Source organism: Centroberyx affinis, unplaced genomic scaffold (genome assembly GCF_046629955.1).
Source record: "Centroberyx affinis isolate AG114_WGS23_722 - 3 ecotype Tasmania unplaced genomic scaffold, CSIRO-AGI_Caff_v1 ptg000108l_1, whole genome shotgun sequence".
Lineage (NCBI taxonomy): Eukaryota > Metazoa > Chordata > Actinopteri > Beryciformes > Berycidae > Centroberyx > Centroberyx affinis.
The window spans coordinates 118,943-144,806 of record NW_027278810.1 but is presented as its reverse complement, the minus strand read 5'-3'; the positions used below and the strand labels follow the sequence as shown (position 1 = coordinate 144,806).

The window sequence follows — 25,864 nt, the reverse complement described above, 5'->3', positions numbered from 1 at the left end:
CTGTTTTTTCTTTTTTGAGTTGTCCATCAGTGGTCGATGTGTACTCAAAGTGCCTGACTTTTTTCTTTTTTCCCAGGAGACTATGCTTGCCAGAGACTGCTTTTGACGCACAGGTGCCTGAACCACAGCAACAGAGGGGGCCAAGGCAGGATCCCGACAGCAGGAATGCGAGGGCCTGAGATATTTGTAATACCTAAACATAGCCAGTCAAAACTCTCTCTCCCCCAGCTGCACGCAAATGATACACATAACCCCACTGGGCTGCTCTAAACAGTTTCTCTGCAGCGAGGCACTTCACTTTGGGCATTGTGCCTGACACTGGAAGGCCACCCCTGCCCTCAGGACCGTGTTGTCTTTACACCCTCCAGGGCCTGCGCACAAGTCAGGGGGTTTATCTAGCTGTCAGTCAATTAACAAAGAAACAAAATCATGCATGTCACAAAGGGCTAAACAAAGACAATAAACGTACCACATTCCTATAAAAACAAGCCTCAGCTAGCAGTGGCAGGGGGTATATTTCTAAGAGACCTCACTGCATGGGACAGCCAGCCTGAGGTGGGGGGGGGTAAGGCAAGGAGGACTCACAAGGCAGGAATAGACAGGGGTAAGAGGGTGCAACTGTGCTAGGTGGGAAAAAGGCAAAAAAAAACAAAGCAAAGGTGGCACATTTTCCCTTGCCTTTCCTAAGTCGGAGGTTTGAAGCTTGGCTACAGCAGGCTGGTAGGAGGCTAGTGGTAGTGCTACATGTGAGCAAACCATGGCTCAATAAAGGAAAAATCCACCCTTAAAAACTTAAACACTGTTTAAAAAAAACATATAGTCCTGTGCATTTCTGGGCGCATTTTGTTGTTTGGTGGTGGTGTTAAAATTCCCACAGGTAACTAGCCAAACGGAAACAACGTGACGTCACCATCGCCATATTTCCAACGCAGCTACAATGGAAATAAAGCATCAATGGCAAACGTCAGGTTTCGGTGTGAGTCCCTCCGAATCAAAGAGAAAGGACGTTTTTATAGACTCACCATTTTACACCGACGTCCAACAATCAAACAGGGAGAGATCCATCATAGCAGAGGCAGAGAGATCAATTTCTCCACCAACACTTGTCTCAATAGACCAGAATGCATTGCAGCCACAAAACATTGGGTTTTGAGTAAAGTCTTGCTCTTAGTATGCCATCGCTGACTCGTTACTGCCCTCTCCACCTGCAGGCACCGAATGCAACAAGTTACAGCACGTTCTCTGGGGGTTGTCAAAATGCATTCTGGGAAGCGTAGGAAATCACTAATTGAAGTAGAAGTAGATGACGCAGGTTGAGGGAAAGTGGGTACACTGGAACACTTCATCACAAAATAACTCCTGGAATGCACCTGAACATCATAGATTAATGATAGATAACAGTATAAAAGTCCAAGAGTAGATTTTTAAGGTCCAGGTGACTTCCTAATGAGACATGCATGGTGTGGCTTGTTGCTCCAGTCTGCTCCCGTCTCAACTGTAGTTCTACTGCAGCCTTTCAGTGTACCTGACACAGGGCCTAATGACCACTATCGCCTGCTGAGAGCGCACACAGTGAGGTACGCCCACAGCCTGCCAGCATGTCAGCAAGTGTGTACATTGTGTAATGCAACAAACCTACACATACCCAGGCAGCGCAAGAGATGAATCCATCCGAGGAGTTAAATTAAATTTGACTAACAAAAATGCACACTGGCCATTGTGCATGTAGGCGCATGCTAGACGCAAGTATGAAGAACAGGAAGGGGGGGGGGGGGGGGGGGTGGCACGGGTAAAATCTCATGTCTGGGCCACGGAGACCTTCTTTGTCATTAGGGGGAAGTGCGCCTGCTTCCTTTGTCTCCAATTAGTTTCTCTGAAGAGCGGAGGGACATCTTTAAGAGAGGGGTTTAAATAATGACCCTTCATCAGGCAGGGGAGACCAGAGGGGGAAAAAGAAAAACAACTTTACTGAGCTGGCTTTGAACGTTCAGAGGCAGGGCGGCGAGTTGGGGTAACAGATGGTCCCGAAGATGGCAGGGGGAGGACGGAAAGGGAGGTGGGGGGAGGAGGGGGAGGGGGGGTAACGGCGGATGGGGAACAGAGGACAGGAGTAAAGACACAAAGAGGAAAAGTGGAAAGGAAGGCGTGAGACAGGACAGGGCGAGGTGAGGGGTAGAGAGAGAAAGATGAGAGGGAGACGACGATTAAGCGGAAATAGGACATTAAGGGAGGCTAACTAGGGGAGGGGGAGGAGGAGGAGGAGGAGACGCTCTGTAGAGTGGCAGAAGAGGGAAGACAGCCATGAGGTGACATGACTGATTTTCTCCCCTCTACCAGGCTCTGCATAGGAAGGCAGATGAGAGACAAAGATAAGAAAATACACAAATTTGGCTTCTCAACCACAAATATCAACCGTTGCCTCTAAGGTCCGTGTGGCTTGAGTTTTAAAGCAAGAGGCCCTCTCTGGCTGAGAGGACACTGCTCTACTGTGTGAGGAGATGAGGAGAGGAAGCACAAAAATCTCTGCCACGGCTCGAATCATTCTCTCCTCCTGTGCAGAGCATTTTTGGCTGAAGGTGATGGAGGGTGTCTGACTCATCTTCACATCAGTCCAGACGGCAAATTCCTTCCATAATACTGCAGTCCTGCTGCCACATCATAGTTAACCCCCTGGCCAAAACAGGTCAGCTTGTTAAAGCGCTTGTCGGCCTCTCCATCTTTTAATACTGTGTCACATAAATGTCACTGGGCTCGTTAAAGATCATACACATCTAACAGGCTGTGGCTCAATGAATACATCTTTCCTCTTCAGATCTCCAACTGTGCTCCACTGCGCTGAAAGCAGGCTACTCGTGGTTTGGGGAATATGGAGGTTGAGTGGACCAGGGTTGATATCGGCTGCAGGTTGAGAGGCTTCATGCGGTGTTCCTACCTATTAATACCCACGAGGGGAACGACGATAAAGATCTTTTGACGCTGCGGATGGAAAACAGATTTTCCATCAAGGTGCTCAGAGAGGCCTCATGTCTGTCCAGTGAAAAAAGCAAGCAAGTTGGATATACAGTGTTGCTTTTATCCATTCTGTTTACAGATCTCTGCAGAGAAACCCAAGTCAAACCAAAACAAAGAGGTAAAACCACTTCAGATTATCAGGGTGAACCCTGGGACTGCAGAAAGGGAAGGAGCAGAAAGGGGTAGGAGTAATTCAGAGAGCAAGACAGGAGGAAAGGACAGCAAGGAGGGAAAGAAAAAAAAAAGGGAAAAGAAAAAGGAGCGCAGGTTCAGAGAGGGGCAGCAGCTCTGGTCCACAGCAGTGTTGCAATGTGAAGACTATTTAGTAAATAGCAGTAAACAGACAAATGTGTGCAGCTGTGTGCGGTTGGATGGCCCATGTAAGGGCTGTGTGTTCTCATTAAACCCCAGGGGGCCTGGGGGGGCCCTAACTAGTGACACAGCACCTGCACTCAGGAGAGAAGAGACGAGTGGAGAGAGAAAACGGAAACGAGGAGCAATACAAAAAACAGAAAAGACTGAACTGGATACAGACTGGCCACAAGGCTAAATAACAGGGTTTATCGTTGAAACGCTTAAGTTCAAAAGGAAGCGCATACTTCATGGGGCCAGGTTTGGAAAAACAAGCTTGGCATTTAAAATGGCATTCGCTGCCATTTCTGCTGAAGGAAATTAAGACAATTTTACAACTACAATAGTAAACAGGTTTTAGCCCGTTCTTGTGCACATCCTTTGGAGATCAGTCTAAAGAGCAGCGTGAAATCTCATTCTGGTCGACCAAAACCCACATGATACCTCTTATTTATCCAAAAAAGTATTTGTAAAATGAGCCTTGGCCCAGCATAAAAGTACACTTCAGTCATTTAAATGCATGCATGGGCATGCACAAATGTACACACACACACACACACACACACACACACACACAGCTGACCTTGGGCAGCATGGGCGTGGCTCTCTTGCTCTTCTTCTCCGAGGGGTCATCCAGCAAGTCTGGCTCGAAGTTGTAGAGCTCGGCGAGCTCGTTCATGGTGAAGTGTCTCTCAATCTGCTGCTGGTCCACCACCCGGTATGCCAGGGACTGCTTGGTCACCTGCCGCTCATAAATCTTCTCCTCCATCGTACCCTGAGGAGAGGGACAGGACATGAGAGGAGGGCAAGAAAGAGAGAGCGATGAAGGGTATATTTATGAAGCAAGAATCAACAGTGGGTCATTTGCCTGTCAAAGAAGGTTTTCCTGCATAAGAAATAACATAGGCAACTTTTATTAGTAGCCTGTGCATTCATATTACGCACTGGGAGAGACTAGGGTTGCACCAATCAGATGTTTCAAGGCCAATTCCATAAACTATTTTGTCAACGTGTGATTGCGTCACTTAAATCGACAATTGGATCGGTGATCAGCCATTTTACCTGGACCTGTACAAGTGCACAGCAAGCATAAATAAGAACATTTCAATATTGCCCTCATAGTTTAATAGAAAGTTCTTATGACTGCATGACACTGCTGGCCTAACTATGTGTAAATAAATCATAGTTTTCGTCCAAACAAAGTGTGTATTTCATGACTGAGGTGCTTAATACTCGCCTCTTGCTGCCAGTAGCACATGAAAGAGGTTTTCATTGAGGCAGCTTGGGCTATGCCATATGTCCAAAACATTACACTGTTTCTGATCATATAAGCTATGAAATTCTTGACATGTCAGAAATGAACATATGTGAGCCATCAAACCGGCTCATTTGTTTAAGCCATACATTCATTGAGAAGCTCACCTGGGCCAGGAACCTGTAGACGAAGACGGTCTTGACCTGGCCGAAACGATAGACCCTGAAGATACTCTGGATGTCATAGGAGGGGTTCCAGGACGCGTCAAAGATGATGACCCTGTTGGCCGCCACGAGGTTGATGCCCAGGGACCCGGCTCGCGTCGAGATGAGGAACAAACGACCCCTGGGAAACATGGGGGGTGGGGGGGGGGGGGGGGATATCAAAGGATACGTAAGGTCCGGCACCCCTTGTGCTTTAAGATGAACTATTGAACCTTTTCAATTTTGAGCATCACTACTGAAATTTCAAAAGTTTGAGAAATGTGGGGTTCTGTGTTTGTTTTCGCTGATAAAGGCACATTGGGGGATTACCTTGTGTTACTGGAGTCGTTAAAATCTTCAGCCCACCTCTTCCTGGTGGTGGCGCTGGTGGAGCCATCCAGCCGATAGTAGTCAATGTTCTTGAACCATTTGCCGTCACCTTCCACAGACACGCCACGGTTAAGACATCTGCTATGACTATTCAGCGTCAACATCAACCCATCCCCCCCTACAAAGACTTCATATCACGCTTGTTGCCATCAACTAGGCCTTTTCCTCATCTGTTTTAAACATGAAGGACTTAGGTTGGGCATGAGCAGATAGGTGGTTGCATGGAGGCCAGCCGTGTTCAGCCTTTTAAGATGGCCAACCCCCCGACCAGCCTTCATAACTAACATTTCGGTATGTTTCCAATTACAGCACTGTGATCTTTTCATTACAAATTACAAACCCTTGAGCAAACATTTTTTTGTGGAATAAAAAAGTCAAGGTCTAATCATTTTCAAAATGAAAGCAAAAACAGCTGCTCAAGTTTAATTAGGAACATGACCTTACGCCAGAGGCTGTGTATGTGTGTGTGTGTGTATGTGTGTGTGTATAGGAGCGGTAATAAGTGGACCAGTGTGTACGAGAATACATGTTACATGTGGGCTGTCTTATGAGCGTGAAACCTGCATCGCCATATGAAAGTACTTCAGCCTTCTCCAAAGCTAATGTTAGCATTCTTTATATCTCACACACAGTTTAGTAAGTTCAAAGACTACAGTGTAAAACCGCAAGAATGAACCTCAAGACAGACAACTGAGCTCCCCAAGCTCCTTAAATCAGTAGCTGGCTTATAATATTAAACAATGCTTGCCGAATTTTAGCACATCATGAAACCAAAAGCAGCCTTTCAAATCATAACGTGCAGTAGGCAGGCTTGTCATAGGCAAATGTAGTTCCGTACAGTATCATTCAGTGTAATAAGGTTCACAGATTCACTTGTCTACTGAAGACAATGCGAACATCCTGAGAAGAAAGAAGGCCATGTCCAACTATTCTCAAAACCTACCTTTGTACGGAGAGACCTTCTCCTCCTCTTTAGCCCTGCCAGCCAGTTCCAGGAAGTCCTCAATCAGGTCGAGAGAGATCAGAGACTGGCTGAACACCAGCCTGAGGAAGGGGAAAGACAGAACACAAGATAAGAAGATACAGTAGTGTCAGTTTACCACACTGCAGCATGTCACTCTGTGATTAACCCAAACACTATCCAGTCACACTGCCATGCAACTGCATTATAGAAAAGGTTGAAAACTGATTACGCCTACATTTTGGGAAACAAAAAACTAAATTAAATCTAAACTTCATATCATATCTACTTAATATGATCAGTCCTATTAATTGATAGTAGAGATGCACCGATCGATCGGCCGGTGACCAGAATCGGCCGGTTTTCAGTCTCATATATCCGATTCTGTGCCGGTCAAATTTAAGACAACGGTAATTTTTAAAACTCCGCTGTAATTAAGCAATATTACACGAGAGGGTGTGCGTTACCGTGATGCTTACGGACCTCGGCGCAAGCGCCTCGGTCCTGACCGCATCACTGTCGTGCCAATAATGACGGTAACGCACACCCCCGAGTGTAATATTGTGATTATACAACAGTTACCAACAAAATAAAAGATACAAACAAAATGTATTCATAGTGTGGGGCAATTCACTCTCAAAATAAAAAGCGTTTTGCTAGTGTTATCGCCGTTTCCCTGGAAATACATGGGATCTGACTAATAACTGGAAAACAATCAGTCACGTCAGTAGACTCCTATGTAATGGAACCTAGTTTACTACTCCAGCAAGTAGGCGGAGCCTTAGTAACGACCTGCAACAGAGACGATTTCTAGTCCCTGTTGAGTCAGCCAGCCAACTTGAGCTAATGCTTTCTAGAGATCGCGGGATTTCCTAAACTGAATAAATACCACACATATAAACACAAAACTGCCTTGCTAGCTCAATCTTGTTACTAAGATATCTGCTGAAAAAAATAATTTTTCCATGGACAGATTTAGCTACTATGTCCGCGAACTTCACATGTATTTTTAAGCTAGTAGCGCCGTGTCACCGACTCACCGGCACAGCTGATGGATGGCAGAGCGTCTGGTAACATCAAGGCTGAACAGAGTTAGCGTAGCGTTATCTTTAAATATTTTGTATGATAATATGGCGGAGTAATATTTAGTGATGAGCACGGCTAGGTGTGCTGTCATGCTGATTTGATCACGTTCTAAATGTCTAGTTGATCAATCAGATTGCTTGGTCGGAACTACCTGTTGTATAATAGTCCATAATAGTAATAGTCCGTGTGTTGTTATATAGATCTGTTGCACCTGTTTTCTTTCGGGAAAGTATAAAGTGGGATATACTGCAATTCATTTTCATTTGGATTTTATTTGTTCAAAAAAGCTCTGTCCAGTAACCTGGAGCACTTTTTTATTTTGAGATTTGTTTGAGTGAGAGTGAGAGAAGGTCCTGTAACCTGGTGCAGTTTTGGAGAAAATGTAAGTTATTAATAGTCAATGTTTTATTATGAACATACAATTGAATTTTAATTTTCCATTAAAGAAAAGTTACAAAAATGTTTGTGTGTGCTGTCAATTATAGTTCTTAGAAAGAAAATCGGAATCGGCCAAAATCGGAATCGGCAGGTCAGACTTTTAAAAAATCGGAATTGGCCAAGAAAATTGAAATCGGTGCATCTCTAGTTGATAGATACTTACACTTTATCGTCTACTTCCTCTGCCATGCGCAAGATCTCAAAGAGGAGCACCATCTTTCCAGAATGTTCCAGGATCTCTGAGTCGGCCTCGGTGACAAACTCCTTATGCCAGTCAGCAGTGGGACTCCCTGGGCCCGAGCCAGAGGGCCGTACTGTTGGTGATGCCAAAAGCCACGGATCAATCTTCAGATCAGTCTGTATAGTCTGACAACAACAAGCTGCAGCAAAGCAGTCAAGTCTCCCAACTCGAGTTTCACTATTCTATATAGACGGGATTCTCTGCAACATCACAGCTAAAATGCATACGCAGATCTGGGAGCAGAGACACATTCAAATATTTTCTTTTTCTCCTCTGTTTTCTTCATATGCGCTCTATGGCAAAAATTTGTAAGCCTCAGGAACATAATTGCTTGTCCAATCGGGGAGTTTCTGCTGTCGCCCTACTTACCTTCTTCTTGAGGCTCTGCCCTGTTTCGCCCCTCCGGGTTCCCGCCCCGGGAGCTGGTGTTCCACTCCTTGATCACCTCCAGATCGTCGCTATCCGAGTCATCAGACCCTTTCTTTTTCCCCTTCCCTCGCTTCTTTTTCCTATTAGGAAGAAGTTGAGGTGGCAGAGGCGGAGAAAGGGACAGCGAGAGGAAAAGATGCCAGAGACAAGGGCAGTTAATTGGGGGCCCGTCTGGATAAACGTATAGAAGGGGAGACAGAAGGAAAGTGATGCTTAGGTCTTTTACTTTTTCAGCTTCTCGTCCTCAGAGCTCAGACTCATGGAGGATTCTTCCGTCTCGGAGGCGATGAACTCTTCCATACTGTCCTCATCGAAGTAACCCTGCAGCAGAGCAGAACTCACGTTAGGCTCGACTGGGTAGTGATACACACTACCAGTCAAAATTTGGACACACCACATTTTTCTTTATTTCTACTATTTTCCACATTTTAGAATAATAGTAAAGAACTAAACAAAACTATGAAACAACACAAATGGAATTATGCAGTGACCAAAAATGATTATTATTATTATAAAATATATATTTTAGATTCTTTAAAGTAGCCGCCCTTTGCCTTGATGGAAAGGCAAAGGATTTGGAAAGAAATTCATACATGGGCATCAACTTCACTATTTATATCTGTCTAAGAAACAAATTTCAAGCATTTAAGCATAAGCCTTTAGGCTTTAAGAGAATGAAAAACATAGAACATTCAATCAGGTCTGTCCAAACTTTTGACCGGTAGTAGGTCAACATAACACTTGGATCAGGAGAAATGACATGCGCTCTTCTCGTCTCCCCACCCCTACCTTGTTTTCTTTACTGATGTAGTCCAGCTGAAGGCACCAGGGATGGGTCCAGATTCTGCTGAGCATCTGGAAATCCTGGAAGAGTTTGGTCCCTGCGCGGCCCCGGCCCCCCTCCAAGGCGTTCCCCACACCTGCACACAAGGGAGAGGAGAGTGTCTGAGAAGGAAACATGGGTGTGTGTGTTTGTGTGTGTCTTTAGCAACCAACAGCGTGCTCCCAGCAGCAGCCGCTCCCTCACACTCTTTTGTATCAGCAACAGACTAGTATGTGTTGGATGTAGCGCTTTCACCAACTGAAACATTCATCTTTGCCTGTGTGCAGCCACTAACCCCCTGTTCATGGACAAACAGAAGTAAATTCAATATTTCTACACAAAACAAGGCATGTCAATGATGTCTGACATTCTTCTGACGGTGAAGTCAAGCAATTTATATCATCACAAAAGCAGCCCCGGCTCCCCTCCCTCGGTAATGTCTGGAAGCTGAGATAAGCTTCAGAGTCAGCGGTGTCCCTTCGTGTCAAATCCACAAAAAAAGTGTCTGTTCTAATCTGTTCAATTAGCAGCTTTGTGAAATTAGTAACTGGCAGTAGCTGAAATTTTAATGCTGTGCCTGCTGTGTGTGCCAGCTGAGCGGCCTGCAGCGACCCAAGGGGTTCAGAAGTTAAGATGAACAAGCAGGGTTCGCATGAGCAGAGATGAAGGAGGGAGCAATGAAAAGCGGGTCTAGCCATTCCCACCGCCCCCGCACCCAGGAGTGACTGGTGGTCTCGGGTCCAAAGACGCCACCCTGGGGGTCCAGAGCCACAGTCACAACATCAGCAGCGCGGCCTGAGGATAACCCGGCCTAATGAGCCACTGCACATACCACCAAACCCCCAGCACTCCTCTTTCTACTTTTTCTTTCCACATACCGGCTCTCCTGTTCTTTGTTTTCTCTTTTGGTGTAAAACTTCTAGCCCCCCTCTCCCTCAATCTTTCTTTCTCTTTCCTTTATGCCCCCACTCTCCCTGTTCCCTCTCTCCCAGAGCTCTTCATTAGAGAGGGAGACGTGGGAAACTGGGCTTAAACCCCGCCTGCGGCACTCTGCCAGCTGCCACTCTTACACACACACACACACACACACACACACATCCTGCCCACGGGCCACATTCTGAGAGGCAAGACCACTAAACGACTTAACAATGCGGCATGAAAAAGTGAGAGAACAGAAAGAGCTTCCATTTATCTAAAACTCAGGTCCACGTGAATGACATCCAGTCAAGGGAGCATTTCCAAAAGAAAAGACTGGCAAAGCTTCATAATAACGTTCAAAATTCCACCTTAGAGCTATTTCTCTGCGGGAGGGCTCTCACCTGTGAAGTGCTCCAGGTAGTACCTGTAGAGTTTACACTGGATCGGGGTCACTCTCACTGACAACACATACTCGTGCTTGGGAGGCAGGAACTTGGTAAGCGCCGTGTAGTCTTTCCTCTGTGGGAAGGAAACAGAAAAATCCCTCTTTGTGGTGCCACACTCCCCTCCAGTTTGAAGAGATGAACAACAACAATTGAAAAAGGTCAATAGTTCTTTAAGCCAGTAGGTTACCTGGACACACCCGGCCAGCATCTCATAGAGGATGTGAGCCCTCTTCTTCATGATCCGGACGTCGTGCAGCGTGGAGTCGGCGCACTGGCCGTTCTGGATGGGGTTAATGAAGCGGTTCCTGAACTCCTTAACTGACCCAAGCAGGTTCTCCTTGATGAAGTTCACCATGCAGTGGTCTGGGAGGGGGGACGGCGATTGGAGTCAGAATAATTTGCAGGTGCAGCGTTTAACAAGCAGTGAACATGTCCAAAATCATGCACAAGCTTTGTCGAAAATTATTTCTATTGCACTAGGGATGGGACGATATGCTTATCTCACGATACGATTCGATATGCAATATGGGGTTCACGATGAGACTCACACTCTATGAGGTTGTTCTGCAGAGGCGTTCCAGTCAAGATAACCCTCCTCCTCGTCTTGATAGAGTTCATTGCTTTGGACACGGCAGACGACTCGTTCTTCAGGATGTGACCTTCATCACAGATCACAAAGTCTGGGCCTGGAGAAGGAGAAAGAGAAAGAGCAAAATAAACCTAGCACTTAGAGAAACAGAGGAGAAATGTTTAAGAAATTGTCACTCTTTAGAGGGGATGATCTGGTCACCAGTCTAACGACTGAACGGTTGACTGTTTGTGTTCCGCCTCATTACATAGTGCTGTACCTGGATCTACCAGTGTCTTCTGAAAGATCTCTTTGAGCTTCTTGCTCTTGATGTTCCTGCCCTGGGTGAGGTTTCGGTACATCTCGTAGCCAATGATCATGACGCCCCCGTCCTCCTGCCAACGCTGGAGGGCATAGGCTCGCTCTTGTGGCCTCTTCACTGTGGCCAGCTCAGTCACCTGGCAAACACACCAAAGATCAACACATCATAAAATCGCATATCAGAATCTCTGGGCAGGAGACAACACCCCAGCCTTTTATCCATCAAAAAGCACCTGAAATCAGCAATGTGGGAGCATTTTGGATTCCTCAGAAATGCCCAGGGGGTTAGGTTGAAGATGACTGATATCCAATTTGCAAAAGAGGCCGACAAAAAATGGCTACCAATGTGTCAAATACATCTAACTTGCTACAGCATCTTCCATGTCACCATCCATCCTTGCATGTTCAAGTCAAGGTAATAAAAGAAAAGTTTGGTGGGAAGTTGCTTAATGAAACATGAAGCTGGTAGGGAATTAAATTGTCACAATCAACAAAGTAGCGGTCAGTTGAGAATACAGTTGGGTTCTGTTACTCGGTTCTGTTTAGAACCGGTTAAAAGTCAGCAAAATACCCAGATTTGTTAATCCCTAAATCGAACGAATTTTCTTATCGAATCCCCCACTTCCCAGTGTATTTGTCAACATGACGGATCGACACAAGTGTTCGAAAGCGTGGGCACACTTCTAAAAATTAAATGAGAATACAGCCGAAACCAACATGTATTTACTTTACCGTTAGTTTTTTAGATTCGATAAATGCTTTTGATCATATTTTTCCATCATATTTAAATGTGTTATCAATATAGTAGTACATGTCTTTTTTTTTGCAGGACCTTAATGTTGTAAAATTAAACTACTGTATAATTATCGTAAAATTGTGAAACTGTGATTTTACTCACAGTATAATTGTACCATCCTCAGATAGGGAGATAAAACACCAAACATACCCAGAGACAGGGTTTGCATCCTATCTCTGGGTATGTTTGGTGTTTTATGACACATACACAAACACAGAACAGACTTCTCTAAAAAGAAAGGCATGTGATGAGGAACATAAAAAACAAACAAAAAAAAATCTCTTGAAAGTTGTGTGCCCAAAAAAAAGGAAAAAAAGAAAGAAAAATGAAAAAACAAAACAAAAAACACATCCCTGATAAGTGGGAACAACCGGAAAGGTTACAATACAAACTCTTTACCTCTAAACACTCATCATCCTTCATTCCTTCTTGCCACTTCTCAAACTCGTTGAGCCAATTCAGGACGGTGTTCAGGGGACAAACCACCAGCGCCGTGGTGAAGTTGAGCTTCTCACACAGCAGTAAAGTGTGAAGGAATGTCACCACCTACAGCACAAAAAGAGAACAACAGTCAGACACAGGGAAGAAGAATGAGACAGAACAGCTTTGCAGTAGAGCTGCAACGATTAATTGATTAATCGATTAGTTGTCAACTATTAAATTAATCGGCAACTATTTTGATAGTCGATTAATCGGTTTGAGTAATTCTTTAAAGAAAAATAAGTCAAAATTCTCTTATTCCAGCTTCTTAAATGTGAATATTTTCTGGTTTCTTTCCTCCTCTATGACAGTAAACTGAATATCTTTGGGTTGTGGACAAAACAAGACATTTGAGGACGTCATCTTGGGATTTGGGAAACACTGATCGACATTTTGCACCATTTTCTGACATTTTATAGACCAAACAACTAATCGATTAATCGACAATGAAAATAATCGTTAGTTGCAGCCCTACTTTGCAGACACTGGTTTACTCAGCAGTGTTTGCCCAACACCTACACTACACAGCATGCGTAACATTAGCATATCCGAACTTGTTGCGGCCCAGTTGCAGCTTGGCGTTTTAAGCAGCTACTCCAGGTCCGTTCTTGTTCCGCCTGCTGTCTGCCTGTTGTGTTGCGCCCATCTATATTTTACCTACAGTATGTGTACGTGAACACAATTCACACATCTACACAATCTAGTTTTGCTTATTTTTCCATAAGCAACTCAAGTTATACCGTGAGGAACATTAATGTGCCATATAGGGTACTTATGTCCCTCTTTTTGATGTGTAGGCCTACTGTTGACAAATAGAAGACTTTTCAGCAGCTATCCATAGATAACCTCATTTCCAACATTAATTTCAGTGACATTGGTCTTCAAACTTGCAAGGTAACAGCTGTGAGAAAAGAGAGGAGGAGAAGACAGTAGGAACAACAGGAGGTCTTGCTGCTCTCCTCACCTGCAGGGTTTTCCCAAGGCCCATACAGTGGGCCAGGATGCAGCCAGAGCCAGAAGACAACTCAGTCTTCTTCAGCGACTCACAGCAGCAGTCCCAGATGAACTGCACTCCTGAAACAGGTGGCAAAGAGAGAGGGGTGTTAGTCCACTACAGAGCAGAATATCTAATTTTCACATATAAGCTGTATCTTCTTAACCAATATGGCTGTTAAACCCTATAGCTTGTTAGTGACCGAGTTCACATGGATGGGAGTGAAATCACTTGTCTTGGTCCTTACCATCGACCTGGTGAGGCTTGAGCTTAGTGACCAGGTTCTTGTGCACCTGTACCATGGGCTCCTTGGTCTCCTCATCCTCATCCAGCACCAGCTTGGTAGTGATAGGACAGGTCACCTGGGAAGACTCCTTCACCACAATCACCTGAGGGAGGATGAGAGAGAGAGAGAGGGGAAGAGTGTGAAAAAGAGGTCAGGTTCAGTTTGAAAGGAATGTCAACTTTTCCCCAATGTTTAATTACAGTGTCGACTAGGGTTGGGGGATATCGTTTTTTTCATATCATGGGGATATATACGATTTTATCATGGAATTGTGGAAACAATGTCCCAGGGTGTAAGTCTGTCATAATGCTTTTGTTATTGCAGATACCAAATTTCTGCTACATCATGTGCTGTCAGCAGGTTACACTGTCACAGAGTTTTATCTCAAAGCAATAAATGGGCCTAATGTCAGCCTATGCTTCATAAAGTTCATCTAGTCCAATATTTACATGAGTGCACATAATATAATCTAATATAGTCTAATATAATCTAATATAGTCAGCACTACGGCGACAATGAATTTTGAAGTTAAATTATATGAATCCAACAACAAATGACATAGCCTAACTCATAGGCTCTTTTGATTAATTCAAAATGAGAACAGAAACATATATTTTCATATTCTTGATGAATGTAGTCATCCAAATCAAGCTTGGATAAAACATTATGGACGCCACGCAGAAATAATGTTCATGGAAATTACTCTTTTAAGATGTGATGGAAATAGGCTAAGCAAAACTAAACAGCCAAATATAAGTATGAGGAGTCACATTACTCGAGAAAAAAAACAAAACAAAAAAAAACAACAACATGCATAAAAAGATTCTAATATAGGCTATACTATACCTCTAGGTTTCTGGACAAAAAGACAAGCCTGGTGACTTTGTCCGGCTGTGTGGAAATGGGGAAATACATTCCCCAGCGTACTGAGGCAGCATTTCCTGCACATGTATTCAAGTTTTTTGTGCGACTCTGGACATCAGTGGAAAGTGCTGTGCATTTGATCCTTGTATTTACATCCTTTGCTAAAACCTTTTTTCTGCAAAGCTTGCAAACAACTGCCAAACAGGTGCAGCAGCACAAGCCATCTTTTTCATTTTCCTCACCTTCCCCTCCGAGTGGGTGTTTCATGTAATCATGTAACCTCTCCTAAGTTAGTGATAACAGTGTAATTAGCGCTCCAGCTGCAACTACTACTGGCACTGTTACACACAAGAGTTAATTAATAGAAAGGATAATATGTGATATTTAAAAGAAAACAGACTGCACATGTCATCCCTAGTGTCTATTGAATGTAATAGTTCAGGGCTTCACATTAACCACACTATGAGACAGCTCATTTTTACCTCTCTGAGTTTCTCCCTCAGTGCCTCTCTCTCTGCAATACGTTTCCTCCTGTCCTCCTCTTCTTTCAGAGCATCCCTTGTTTCTGTCCGTAGCTTGTCATCCTTCAGGATTTTGCGGATCTTTTTGCGGCCTTTGGGGGTGTCCTTCGCGTCATCATCTTGCTCTTCGCCATCCTCCTCTCCACTCTGTGGAAAACACACATTAAGTTCAACTCTCTGATCTTCAGCCCTTAGGTCAAACACTCACTTGCAGTGATCAGTCACCTAGCATCTCTATGACTGACTTCTGTCCTCAATCATCCACAACACACTCCAGGGGTATGTTCAAACACATTTTAAATGTGTCACGCATGACTTGACTAGCAAAGGCTATGTGGTTCCATCGCCTCCGTCTAGCAAATCTTGCAATGGAAAAAAGGTAGAAACTCCGGGTTAGTGCAGGACGGCTACTAGGTGCACTGCAATCCAAATACCTTCTCATTGCTGGAGGAGGAATCCTGAACTTTGATCCGGCGTCGCTTCTTCTTCTGCTGGTAACTCCTCTGTTTCTCCTCATCCTTCTTCTTGGCAGCTCTACAGACACAAAATAAGATCCATCTAAGCAAGGGCAGGAGATCAATCCACGGCTAGTGACAGTGGAATAGATTACCGGCATTAATTGGATGGGGTTCTCTCTCCTCACCTGGTCTTTCGACGTTTCCCCTCTTTCTCTGATCCACTAAGCTCCTCACTCATCTCAGAGTCTTCACTGGACTCGGACTTCTCAAAGTCTGAGTCTGCAGAGTCATCACTACCCACTACCAGGCAAATAAGAAGGGAGAGAGAAAGATACCAAAAGGTCAGTTGCCAACCTTGCTCCAAATCTCTTCACCCATAAACTTACAGACATCATTGCATGCGCACACACCAAAGTAAAAACTCAGATCAACCTTTCCGCCTTGTCTTTTTCTTGGTCTCCTTCTTGTTCTTCTCTTTAATGGCAGATTTCTCCTCTCCTGATTCACCCTCACTCAAGGAGAGTTTATGCCGAAGTAAGCGGTGACGGCGGCCACGTTTCTTCACTTCTATATCAGAACCTGAGTCATCTGAATCGTCCTCATTATCTGCGAGAAGAGGAAAAGAAATTGTTTATGAGACAGTACAAAACATAGTCATTTCTGTGTCCGCACATATTTAGTAAAGGTATGTTACCTTCCTGTTCTTCATCCTCATGTTTCGGTTTCTTGGAGGACTCTTTGTCTTCCTTATCTGCTTCTTCATTATCAGAGGAGCTCTCTGCTCCAGAAGAGTAGTTGGACTTTATTTGGGCAAGGAGCATTTTCTTTGCGATTCTTTAGGAAGCAAAGCAAAAAAAAAAGAGGGGGGGGCAGTTGTTGACTCACATTATTCACATATTAATCAAGAGCTGCTTCAAGGATTACCTGCTTTTTGGCTAAAAAAAATCAGGTGGAGATGTTAGAGAATATAGTTGGGATTTATTCTTTTGTATGTACCTGTTTTCAGCATCATCATCATCTTCACAAGCCTGAGAGTCTTCCTCTTTACCATCAACTTCATCTCCTACACAACAAAATAGTACACGTTAAAACAAAAACTCATTGATTTATTAGGAGTTTGGCTGGCTAAACTGTGTGGTAACTAGCCACGTGTCGAGCTGAATACCACCGTACTCTCCTGACTGATAAGACCAAACTACCTGAGGACTGATGGAAAGTTCCACTTCCTGCCACCACATTCTCCTCCACAATGGGTTTGATCTTCTGCTGGTCACTGTCCTCTCCAGAGTCACCTTCGGCTTCCTTCTCCTCCTCATCCTCACTGGAGGAGGACAATGGCTGCTTGGAGGCTGCTTTGGTTTTCTTTCCCTTCCGTTTCTTTTCATAGGACCTCTTCTGCTCCCCTGCTTTGCTCTCAGGAGAGCATTTGTCTTCCTTTTTCGCTTCATCCTGTTTCTTCACCCGGCCAGACCTCCTCTTCCCTGACCCTACTTTGCTCAGACTCTTCATCTCCTTCTCCAGGTCAGAGTCAACGTTGGAGGAGTCCGAGCCGTTCTGCTTCTTCTTCTTGGAGGCCTTCTTGCTTTTTTTCTCAAAGTCTGATCCTGAGGAGTCAGACTTCCTTTTGCGTTTGGATGCCTTCTCTTTATCCTGTGAGGATGTCCTGTTCAGCTTAAACAAACACTTTCTAACGCTCTTGCTTCCCTGATTCTCATCAGAGCTGTGCCCTGCTGCAGCTGTTTGTAGCAGTATGTTAGGAATTTCGTCCGAGTCGGAGTCCACCGTTTTTATCTCTGACAAAGAAGCCTTGGTCTGCTTCCCATCCTCTGTCTTGTTGCTGCTGGATTTCTTGGAGGACTTGGCCTTACCTTGACCATCTTCTTCCGAGTCGGACTCAGAGGAATCTGCCTGGCCCTTGTTTTCGGCCTGCTTCCTCAGGGGAGTGGTCTTCACTCTACTAGAACGACGGCTAGGTGGTGGGCTGTCACCTGTGGTTCTATCCGCTCCGTCAGCAGCATCTTCCTCCTCGCATTCTTCTTCACATTCCTTCTTCACCTTTGCATCTTTTTCCTTGTTTTTGGACCTGGAGGACCTTGACCCACGCGTCGTCACAACTGGCACGGGAGTGAGTTTCACGATGAGGTTCTTCACCTTGGGTTGGGAGCGCTGAGGGTCTGATGACTTGCCATTTGACTTTGCATCAGTGTCCGTTACAACTTCAGTGTCAGTTTGTGAGAGCATGGAGGAATCTGCAAGACTCTCCACCATCTGAAAGAGCTCCTCAGGAACCGAGGGGGGCACGGACACAATGTCGTGATCTAGAGACATTTCACCAGATGAAACTGGCCCACCGTCACAGTCTTCAGATTTAACTGTTGCGTTGGTTGCGTCAGTATCTGTTTGGCCTTCTTTTGTTTCTGCCTCATCTGACACTCGGTCATTATCCACGTCCTGCTCCTCAGCTGGATCAGCCTCCTCAGCTGCAGCAGCCACATTGTCCACATGGCCACCAGCGACAGGGGCAACTGCATCAGTGCTTTTTCTAAGAATATGTAGCCCTTCATTACCATTCTGCAACTCCATGCTTCTGAACTCAGGCTCCAAAGCCTCCTCCAAAGCATTGTGGGCCTTTCTCAAATCGGATAGTACAGCTTTGAAGGCTTTCAAATGCCGATACCTGATAGAATTATCTCCCTGCTCCTCTGTTGCCTGCTGGATAAACTGGATGAACGTATTATTCAGTCCCGCTGTAGTTTCAACAAGCTTTTTCGCTTTCTTTACAAGTTCTTTGGGTACCTGCAGCTTTTTGTAAGAGAATGTCATGGTCCCTGAGCCTTCTGAGTGTTCCTTCCCATTGACAACCGTTTTGTGCCCTTTGACTTCCTTGTCCTTGTGTCGCTTGCTGTCACGCTCCTGGCTTTTATCCGTTTTCCGTTGCTTCCGCCACACCTGTTCTAGTTTTTCCATGATGCGGTTGCATTTGGAGATCAGATCCTGGAGGGGCTCTGAGCTGCAGACATAGCAGTGCCACTTTGAGTTCTCATCAGTGATGACCGACAACTCCTTCCTGCCCAAGTTGCGCAGGATGCACTTCTTGCAGAAAGCGTTGTTGCAGTAGTCACAGCAAATGAGTTTGCCCCCTTCAGCACACCACCTGGTGAGGTAGAGTTCAACAGAGTTTTACAGTTACAGTTAATTGAGGTCTTCAACATTTCAAATAGTTAGATTAGACGATGGTCTACAGAATTATTGGCACTTTTGGTAAAGATGAGCCAAAAAGTCTGCCAAAGATTAAAACGTAATGACAAATGAAAAATACATTTAAAGGTTGTCAGAAAATGTTTATTTCAACTTTAAATAAAATGTTACTCTCAAAAAGAGGCATTACAATTATTAGCAACCTTTGTTGTTAATTTACATTCTTGGAAAGTGGCCAAAACCAAGCTTTCATGTACACTCAATATAGAACAAATAATTCAAGTCATAACCATTAAGGTCAAACTCATGTCATATTCTTTTGAGATGCTCAGCCAAGTGGCTCATTATTTGTGTTGTGCATCTTATAGTCAATCTAGCTCACATTATCAAGGAAACCAGTAGTTTTAGAGGGAACTGTTGGTCAGTTCCCACGTAAAATTTCATACCTGCACTGCTCATCCATTCCGTCTGAATCTCTGCTTATGTCATCACTTGTGTAATACCTGTAGCACGACTAGAGACAGGGGAAATTAAATGAAGCATTAATATAGCAAAAATGGAAAACAGAATAATTGAATAATGTTAATGTGTAATTTCATTAATTGACTTCATTGTAATTGCCATAGAAACTACTTGTCATGCAGGCAATATATAGGAAAATCCTACCTTGCAAATAAGCACTTTGAGCACAGGATGCTCATACACAGAGTTGCGCTGAAATTGGTTTACTTGTTGTCCACAAGCAGTGCAGTTTACCTTCTTCTGCAGGGCATCATCTGTGATAATGGACAGAGAGAAACAAACCAATAAGTGTCACATGTGCTGACTTTCACTTTGTTCTCACTGACTAAATTAGTCATTACTTTCATATGTATTACTCTGACTATATTAAAATTCTATGCATTTTGCGGTTTTGAACTCCTACATGCCAAACAGAATACATGTTCAGTTCCCAAATAATGAAATAAAATAACCTGCGCATTTGTGTTTGAAATCCACTCTCAGCTTCATAGCGCCTTTATTTTCATTCCCAGCTGGCCTCATCACTAATGTGCCTGGAGACAAAAACAACACAAAAGTCTCCCAAAATAAGCATCCTATTCAACATCAACAGAATCTTGATCAAAACCACCGGGTCCCCTCACAGTTCATACCTTTAGACAAGCTGTCCACGTTACCTTCTGAAGGATTGTCAGAACTGGCACCTTCATTTTCACTCCCCTCTGAGGTGTCTGATTCATTCAATCCAGTGTGCTTAGCTACAACAGCAGGCTTCCTAAAATGTGTTAGAACAAAGTTTTTAGTGTCTTGTTAAGCTGCGTCTGAGAGTATGTGGACCTCTTTGAAGAACACATGCATGCAAAGAAAACATTTACAGCTGCATCTAAGAAAGTTACACCTCACCTCTTAGTACGAGAAGAGGAGGGCTTCATAGTTTCTGTTGAGCTACCAGGCTGATGAGGAAAGACAAGTGATTTGAGTAGCATCAAAATGTATCCAAATGACACAAAATCTCAAATAGAAGAAAATTGACTAAGTCTTCAATGCTTCAATCAAGTATATCCCACAACAGCAACAGGTCCACACTTAGAGAAAAATAACAATGTGAGAGATGACTGTCAAAATCAGTAAAATAGGTGGCTTCAAGGTGTTTTTTCTTTATTTTTACAGTAAGGTCAATGTATAAAGCTGTAAAGTAAACATACATTTGGCTGCCGGAGAGGCCACACTCACCTCCTCTGCTATTTCTGACATTTGGTCTAGGTTTGATTCAGAAGAAGCCGTACTCATTTTACCTAGGAAGAAATTCCAAGATTTGTATCATGTCGGGCATCACGATAAATTAAAATGTTGCACTGTGTTTTATCTGAATCACAGAATCTGAAGCCTGTAACAATGGCCCATCTACCAAAACCAAAACTTACAATTCATGATGTCCCATGGGAAAATGTTTTTGCCTATGCAGTGTACTGTCTTTTTGCTGGCTAACTTTATGATGAATATCTCAGTTAAAAGAATGATTTTACAGGATTTACTACTACACTGAAGGACAAGCAAGAATTAAACACAAGTACAACACATCAAAACACTAACTAGGCAAGTCGGAGAAATTGCACATAAGAATAAACAAAACATTAACTTTTGGCTTAATTTTTATGTATGAATAAAAACATGCAGAAGAATTGTTAAGGTTAATATATGTTCCAGAAGACTTCTATCCTTTACAGTAATAACAAATGCCCTCCAAGACAAAAGAGGGGGATATATTGAAAATGTGTTTCTTTGTTATTGTCTTTTGTCCCAGTAGTCACTGGCCAGCTCACAGCTTACAAGGCACGTTTAATTCCAAAAGAAATACACAAACACCGCAATATTTAAACATTGGGGAACATACATCAATATTACATTAGCGTTATTAGCATTCATAGCTACGATTTACAGAATATTATATAAGTAAATTATTCGTATTTATTTTGGATACAATTCTTAGTTGAGAGGGCTGTGCCGCTGTTTATATTGACGTTTTGCGTCATCATAATGTGCTGATTAGATCGCTACAAGCTGTTGGGTATATCAGCTCAGTCATGCCAACAGCAGGCAGGCCTATTATTATCAAACATCCTACCCGTCGCTTCAACAAGAAAGAGCCTACTCACATCAAAAGCAGCACATGATTCTACATTTGCAGCTAGGTAAGTGCTTGCTTGTCCTTTCACTCGACCAACGCAGCGTTCCTATGTTTTGACATAACGCTAACTACTGGATACGTTAAGTTCAAGTTGGCTAACGTTAGCAGCTTTAGCTGCCGCCCTCGCTGCAGAACTTCTGGTTTCCGACATCTCACGTTGCCCTAGCAACCTTGCAATCTCGGCGGTGCATGCATGGTCCAATGCATAGGCATGCACCGAAAAATGCATGTACAGGCCTTTCCCTCCCTCTGACGATGCCATGGCATAAGCCAGCGAGCTAACTGCGGGCTGGCACTGACTAGCAACATCCAAGCTAGCAGAGCAACACTTACCATTCACTGATAGCTAACAGTTACATTAGCTTTCCGATCATTTCGGAAACCGGCGATTTTGCTTGTCAGTTGCTAACCACGTAATTGCATTTTACAAAACAATGCATCTCATAACTAGCTTGATACATGACCAAATATTACAATGCGCAGATGCACATCTGAATCTGCGGGTTGAGGAAATAAAAATTGCCGGCTGCGCAGATATTCTCAGCTAACCGAGGTAACTAGCAGTCACTCATGGCCAGGTTAGCCGCTAGCTAACTTAGCACAGTGATCAATGCAAAATTGGCTTGTCTAAACAAACAGCTTGGGTGCTGTTCATACCTCCTTTTCCCAGTCGTCATTTCTTGATTGACAGAGACACGTATAAATTGTGGTACGGTCGACCCAATGCAATTCGATTTTCAAATTTTCGATGGCACGGAAACAAGAAAAAACATTGACTATTGAAACAACTCCGGTCAGGGGAGACAAAGCAAGGGGACCATCTTGCCGGATGGCTGTGGACGCAGTAAAATGGCGCATCTAGCCCAAATCCTATGCGCAATCCTATTGGTTGACCGCTTCGGACATTGTTGCATTCTGAGTGGCTCGTGCTGTGTGGAGCTTATTGATTCGTCTAGATAGAGAGGGAACTGGATTCTTTGCAAATACGTTGGTGGGAAGTAAAAGGCACTGTATTTTTGATTCATTCATTTATTTATGTAGAAACAGGCGCGCTCGCCGATGTTGTTGCCCCTGTCTTCCCCGTGTGAGTCGGAGCTCCCCAGACTCAAAACGCTAACGGCCGTTATGTCAGGGCAACAGTTAGGCATCTGCAGGTTCAGTGGGATAATTATCGTTGCAAAGCAGAACACAAAGCCGGTAAAATTATTTACTGTGCTGTATGGTTTGGAAGAGGAAATAGTTTGCCCCATTCTCTACTATGGTCTCAAAATATTAATAACATGTCACAGGTGCTCTCTGTGGAGATGTGGCACTACTGTGAACTCAGTTAAGACGGGGCAGTTTAACTCACGTGTTTATTTGATTTTTAGAGACTGACAAAACAAAATATAGGCTGTTTGTGGCATTTCTCTTCTGGCCACTAGTTATGCCTCTTGAAATGAACTGCTGCTGTATAGGAAGTTACAAACATTACCTGAGGAGGGGGCTCTTCCTCAACTGTTGTCTTGTGGTGCAGCTACACTACACAAGTAAACCGAACCGATTGAGTTAAAGTGTTGCATTTTCACTTAATGTGGAGATTTGTAAGAGTTTCGAGGTTATTGTATAATAAAGTCTGTGTTCAATGTGCATACCAGATACATTAATAACAGAAAAATGCAAACTTATTAACTCCTATCAAGGTGAGCAGGACGGGACCCACATGTCAAAATGATGGCATTGTCCTAAAAATCCTAAAAATATGTCTCGCTTTTGCAAAACTCCAAGTATTGTCCAAGACTGGCTTGTTTTACTGAATACTTTCCTGTTGTTTTTCTCTGTTCAGTAACTACTTCCTAGTTCTGCCTATGACCCCTCCAAGTGTGTAATCATATATCCAAGACAGTCCACCTTCCTATGTTGCTATTTTAGGAAACTCCTTTCTCAAAATGTCTTCAGTATTTTTGGATTTATTTTATTTGAATAAAAAACAAAACAAAACACAATAACTGGATTCTCGTGGGGTTTTTTTAAGAGGGAACTTTTGACAGGTCTTAAAAACAAAATACCAACTGGTCATGGAACAGTAAACTTGAATCATAGTCATTTGGAGTAAAACTGAAGCTGACTTAGTAATAAATGCAATTCATATTTCAAGTGGTATACCTGTGACAGTGGCAGGAATATTTCTGTCCGTCACATTTTCCTCGACCTTATCTGCTGTGTGTGGGATATAGCTTGACTCAAAAAAAAAAAAAAAAATCCCCTTTAGCCTCTGCCTACTCTTGTCACTTTCCTTGGTGTATATACCAATATGTGTGAATAAAGCATTTCAGTTGCACAGTATTTTAATACAATGATAAATGATGGCCCAGCCTATTTAAGAAAATGATTTCGTTTTCTTGCAAAACATGAATTATAAAAATACACTTTAGAAAATTGGGAATATGTATAGTATCAGAGAGTTTTTCTTTATGCCTTCATCATGAAATCACATAAGATTAGTCTTTCATTAGATGGTAATGTCATTGCCATACTCTTCCATCTCCCGTCCGTCCTCCCTCGTCCTTACACATATCAGATGAAGTGTGTTCAGTGAGGTTTGACACGCTGTAAGAACAAGACCAGCACTTCTTGGTGAAGGTTTTGCTGACTCAGATCACAGTGATTAAGAGGTAGTTGCTTGGTAATAGATAAAGAAGGAGGTTACACACGAAGTGTAATTTTTGGTTGACAGACAGATAAAGACATCAACTTTCCGTTTGATACCTGCTGATTGCAGGTCCTTCCTGGTCCTTATTAGGCTTTCGGAACATAGATTGACTGTGACGTGTATGTAATATGTCTTCAGGATGTGAGCTGTCTGAGTGTCAGCATTTGGTGACAGTATAAGTAGCAGGTGTTTGAGTTTGGAAGTTATTCAACTTTCCACCTCAACCTGACAGTGTTTGCCCACATTGTACTTCAAAGCCATGAAGACTGTTAGTATCTTCTGTCTTGCATTTATGATGCTGTGTGTGATGCTCTACGCAAAACCAATTACATCTGCTCCAGATGCTGAAAAGAGAGTGTTGCTGGAAGACATCCGTAAAGAAGCAAAGAGGAAGTATAAGGTAAGACAAGTATAAAACTATATTTGAGTTTCTTTTTTGGATAAATCTAAATGCTCTTACATTACTAATGTGCCAAATGCTTTATATAATGACATTCTGATCTTGTCATAGGGACTGGAGACAATAAAGGTGCCACCGATAAAGAAGAATGGCGCCGTGCTGGTATGTTAGAAACATTTAAAAACGTATTGTTTTTCAGACATTGTATCTGCAGTTTCCAGACTTTTCTTGGAGCTTGCAGAGTCTTCATAACAGCAATATATAACAGGTGTACATTTGCAATATAGAGATTTGCTGCTGTCTGTCTAATTCTGTCCTAACACCACTACTGTGTCTTTCTCATCTCAGTGTAAACCCTTCTGTTTGGCTGAGAAGAGTTTGAGAGAAATTCAAAACAATGTGACTGAAAAATTGGAAAATTGGACAATCACCAGATTCTTGACACAGTACAACAATGCGGTAAGGAGGAATGACTATTATTCAACAGGCTGGTCAGTCCATTATGAAATCTGACTTCATACACAAAATTTCAAATACCTGGCTATGACTTTAAACCACCTTTGTGCCAACCAGGGATGTCAAGCTTATGCTCCTGGGTGTCCATCTTGTTCCAAAACATTTTAGTTCTACCTGTTCAACAAGATCCTTGTGCACTTAAATTTAAAATGCTAAAATTATTTTGTTTCAGACAAAGATGACCAACTGCATGGCTGAAAACGACAGGGTATCTGTAGAGGATGTGCTGAAAGACATTGCTGAACAAGCTGATTTTGAACTTAAACACGGGTCAACCACGAGTACATGTTAGTTATCCTTATTTATTGTAATGTAATATTTATGTACTTACATAACTTATTTTTGTAGTATTTATATTTATAAAATCAATAAATTATGACTTGACAGTGGTTTGTCGTGTTCATGGAAGTATTCCCATAATGCAGTATCATCAGCAGTCCTTCCACACCATTCACATAAGGTGCAACTGTTCAGTCACCCCATAACTATTCTTACATCACATTTTACATCACAGAACAAGACTATTTA

General features: G+C 43.2%; 1 protein-coding gene across 4 annotated transcripts in view; it reads right to left on the bottom strand.

Annotated features, from left to right (window-relative positions):
* atrx (ATRX chromatin remodeler) overlaps positions 1-22,517 on the bottom strand; it is a 32,908-nt gene extending 10,391 nt beyond the window's left edge. The window contains exons 1-29 of one of the 4 annotated variants that reach the window (XM_071525122.1): positions 22,386-22,517; positions 20,774-20,835; positions 20,444-20,493; positions 20,194-20,315; positions 20,014-20,094; positions 19,706-19,815; positions 19,486-19,553; positions 17,041-18,995; positions 16,838-16,904; positions 16,536-16,675; positions 16,274-16,447; positions 16,027-16,141; positions 15,818-15,917; positions 15,345-15,530; positions 13,960-14,101; positions 13,683-13,792; positions 12,638-12,784; positions 11,402-11,579; positions 11,102-11,239; positions 10,741-10,916; positions 10,509-10,626; positions 9,156-9,286; positions 8,593-8,687; positions 8,307-8,446; positions 7,860-8,010; positions 6,155-6,255; positions 5,152-5,260; positions 4,786-4,963; positions 3,947-4,138 (exon numbers count right to left, since the gene is read on the bottom strand). In XM_071525122.1, the coding sequence (XP_071381223.1) occupies positions 3,947-4,138; positions 4,786-4,963; positions 5,152-5,260; positions 6,155-6,255; positions 7,860-8,010; positions 8,307-8,446; positions 8,593-8,687; positions 9,156-9,286; positions 10,509-10,626; positions 10,741-10,916; positions 11,102-11,239; positions 11,402-11,579; positions 12,638-12,784; positions 13,683-13,792; positions 13,960-14,101; positions 15,345-15,530; positions 15,818-15,917; positions 16,027-16,141; positions 16,274-16,447; positions 16,536-16,675; positions 16,838-16,904; positions 17,041-18,995; positions 19,486-19,553; positions 19,706-19,815; positions 20,014-20,094; positions 20,194-20,315; positions 20,444-20,493; positions 20,774-20,830 (5,331 nt within the window). In that variant the 5' untranslated portion in view covers positions 20,831-20,835; positions 22,386-22,517. Of the gene's footprint in view, positions 1-3,946; positions 4,139-4,785; positions 4,964-5,151; positions 5,261-6,154; positions 6,256-7,859; positions 8,011-8,306; positions 8,447-8,592; positions 8,688-9,155; positions 9,287-10,508; positions 10,627-10,740; positions 10,917-11,101; positions 11,240-11,401; positions 11,580-12,637; positions 12,785-13,682; positions 13,793-13,959; positions 14,102-15,344; positions 15,531-15,817; positions 15,918-16,026; positions 16,142-16,273; positions 16,448-16,535; positions 16,676-16,837; positions 16,905-17,040; positions 18,996-19,485; positions 19,554-19,705; positions 19,816-20,013; positions 20,095-20,193; positions 20,316-20,443; positions 20,494-20,773; positions 20,836-21,696; positions 21,738-22,385 lie in introns of those variants that run through there. The other 3 variants (XM_071525138.1, XM_071525128.1, XM_071525147.1) reach the window with 3 other exon arrangements.
* Positions 22,518-25,864: the final 3,347 nt, after the last annotated feature.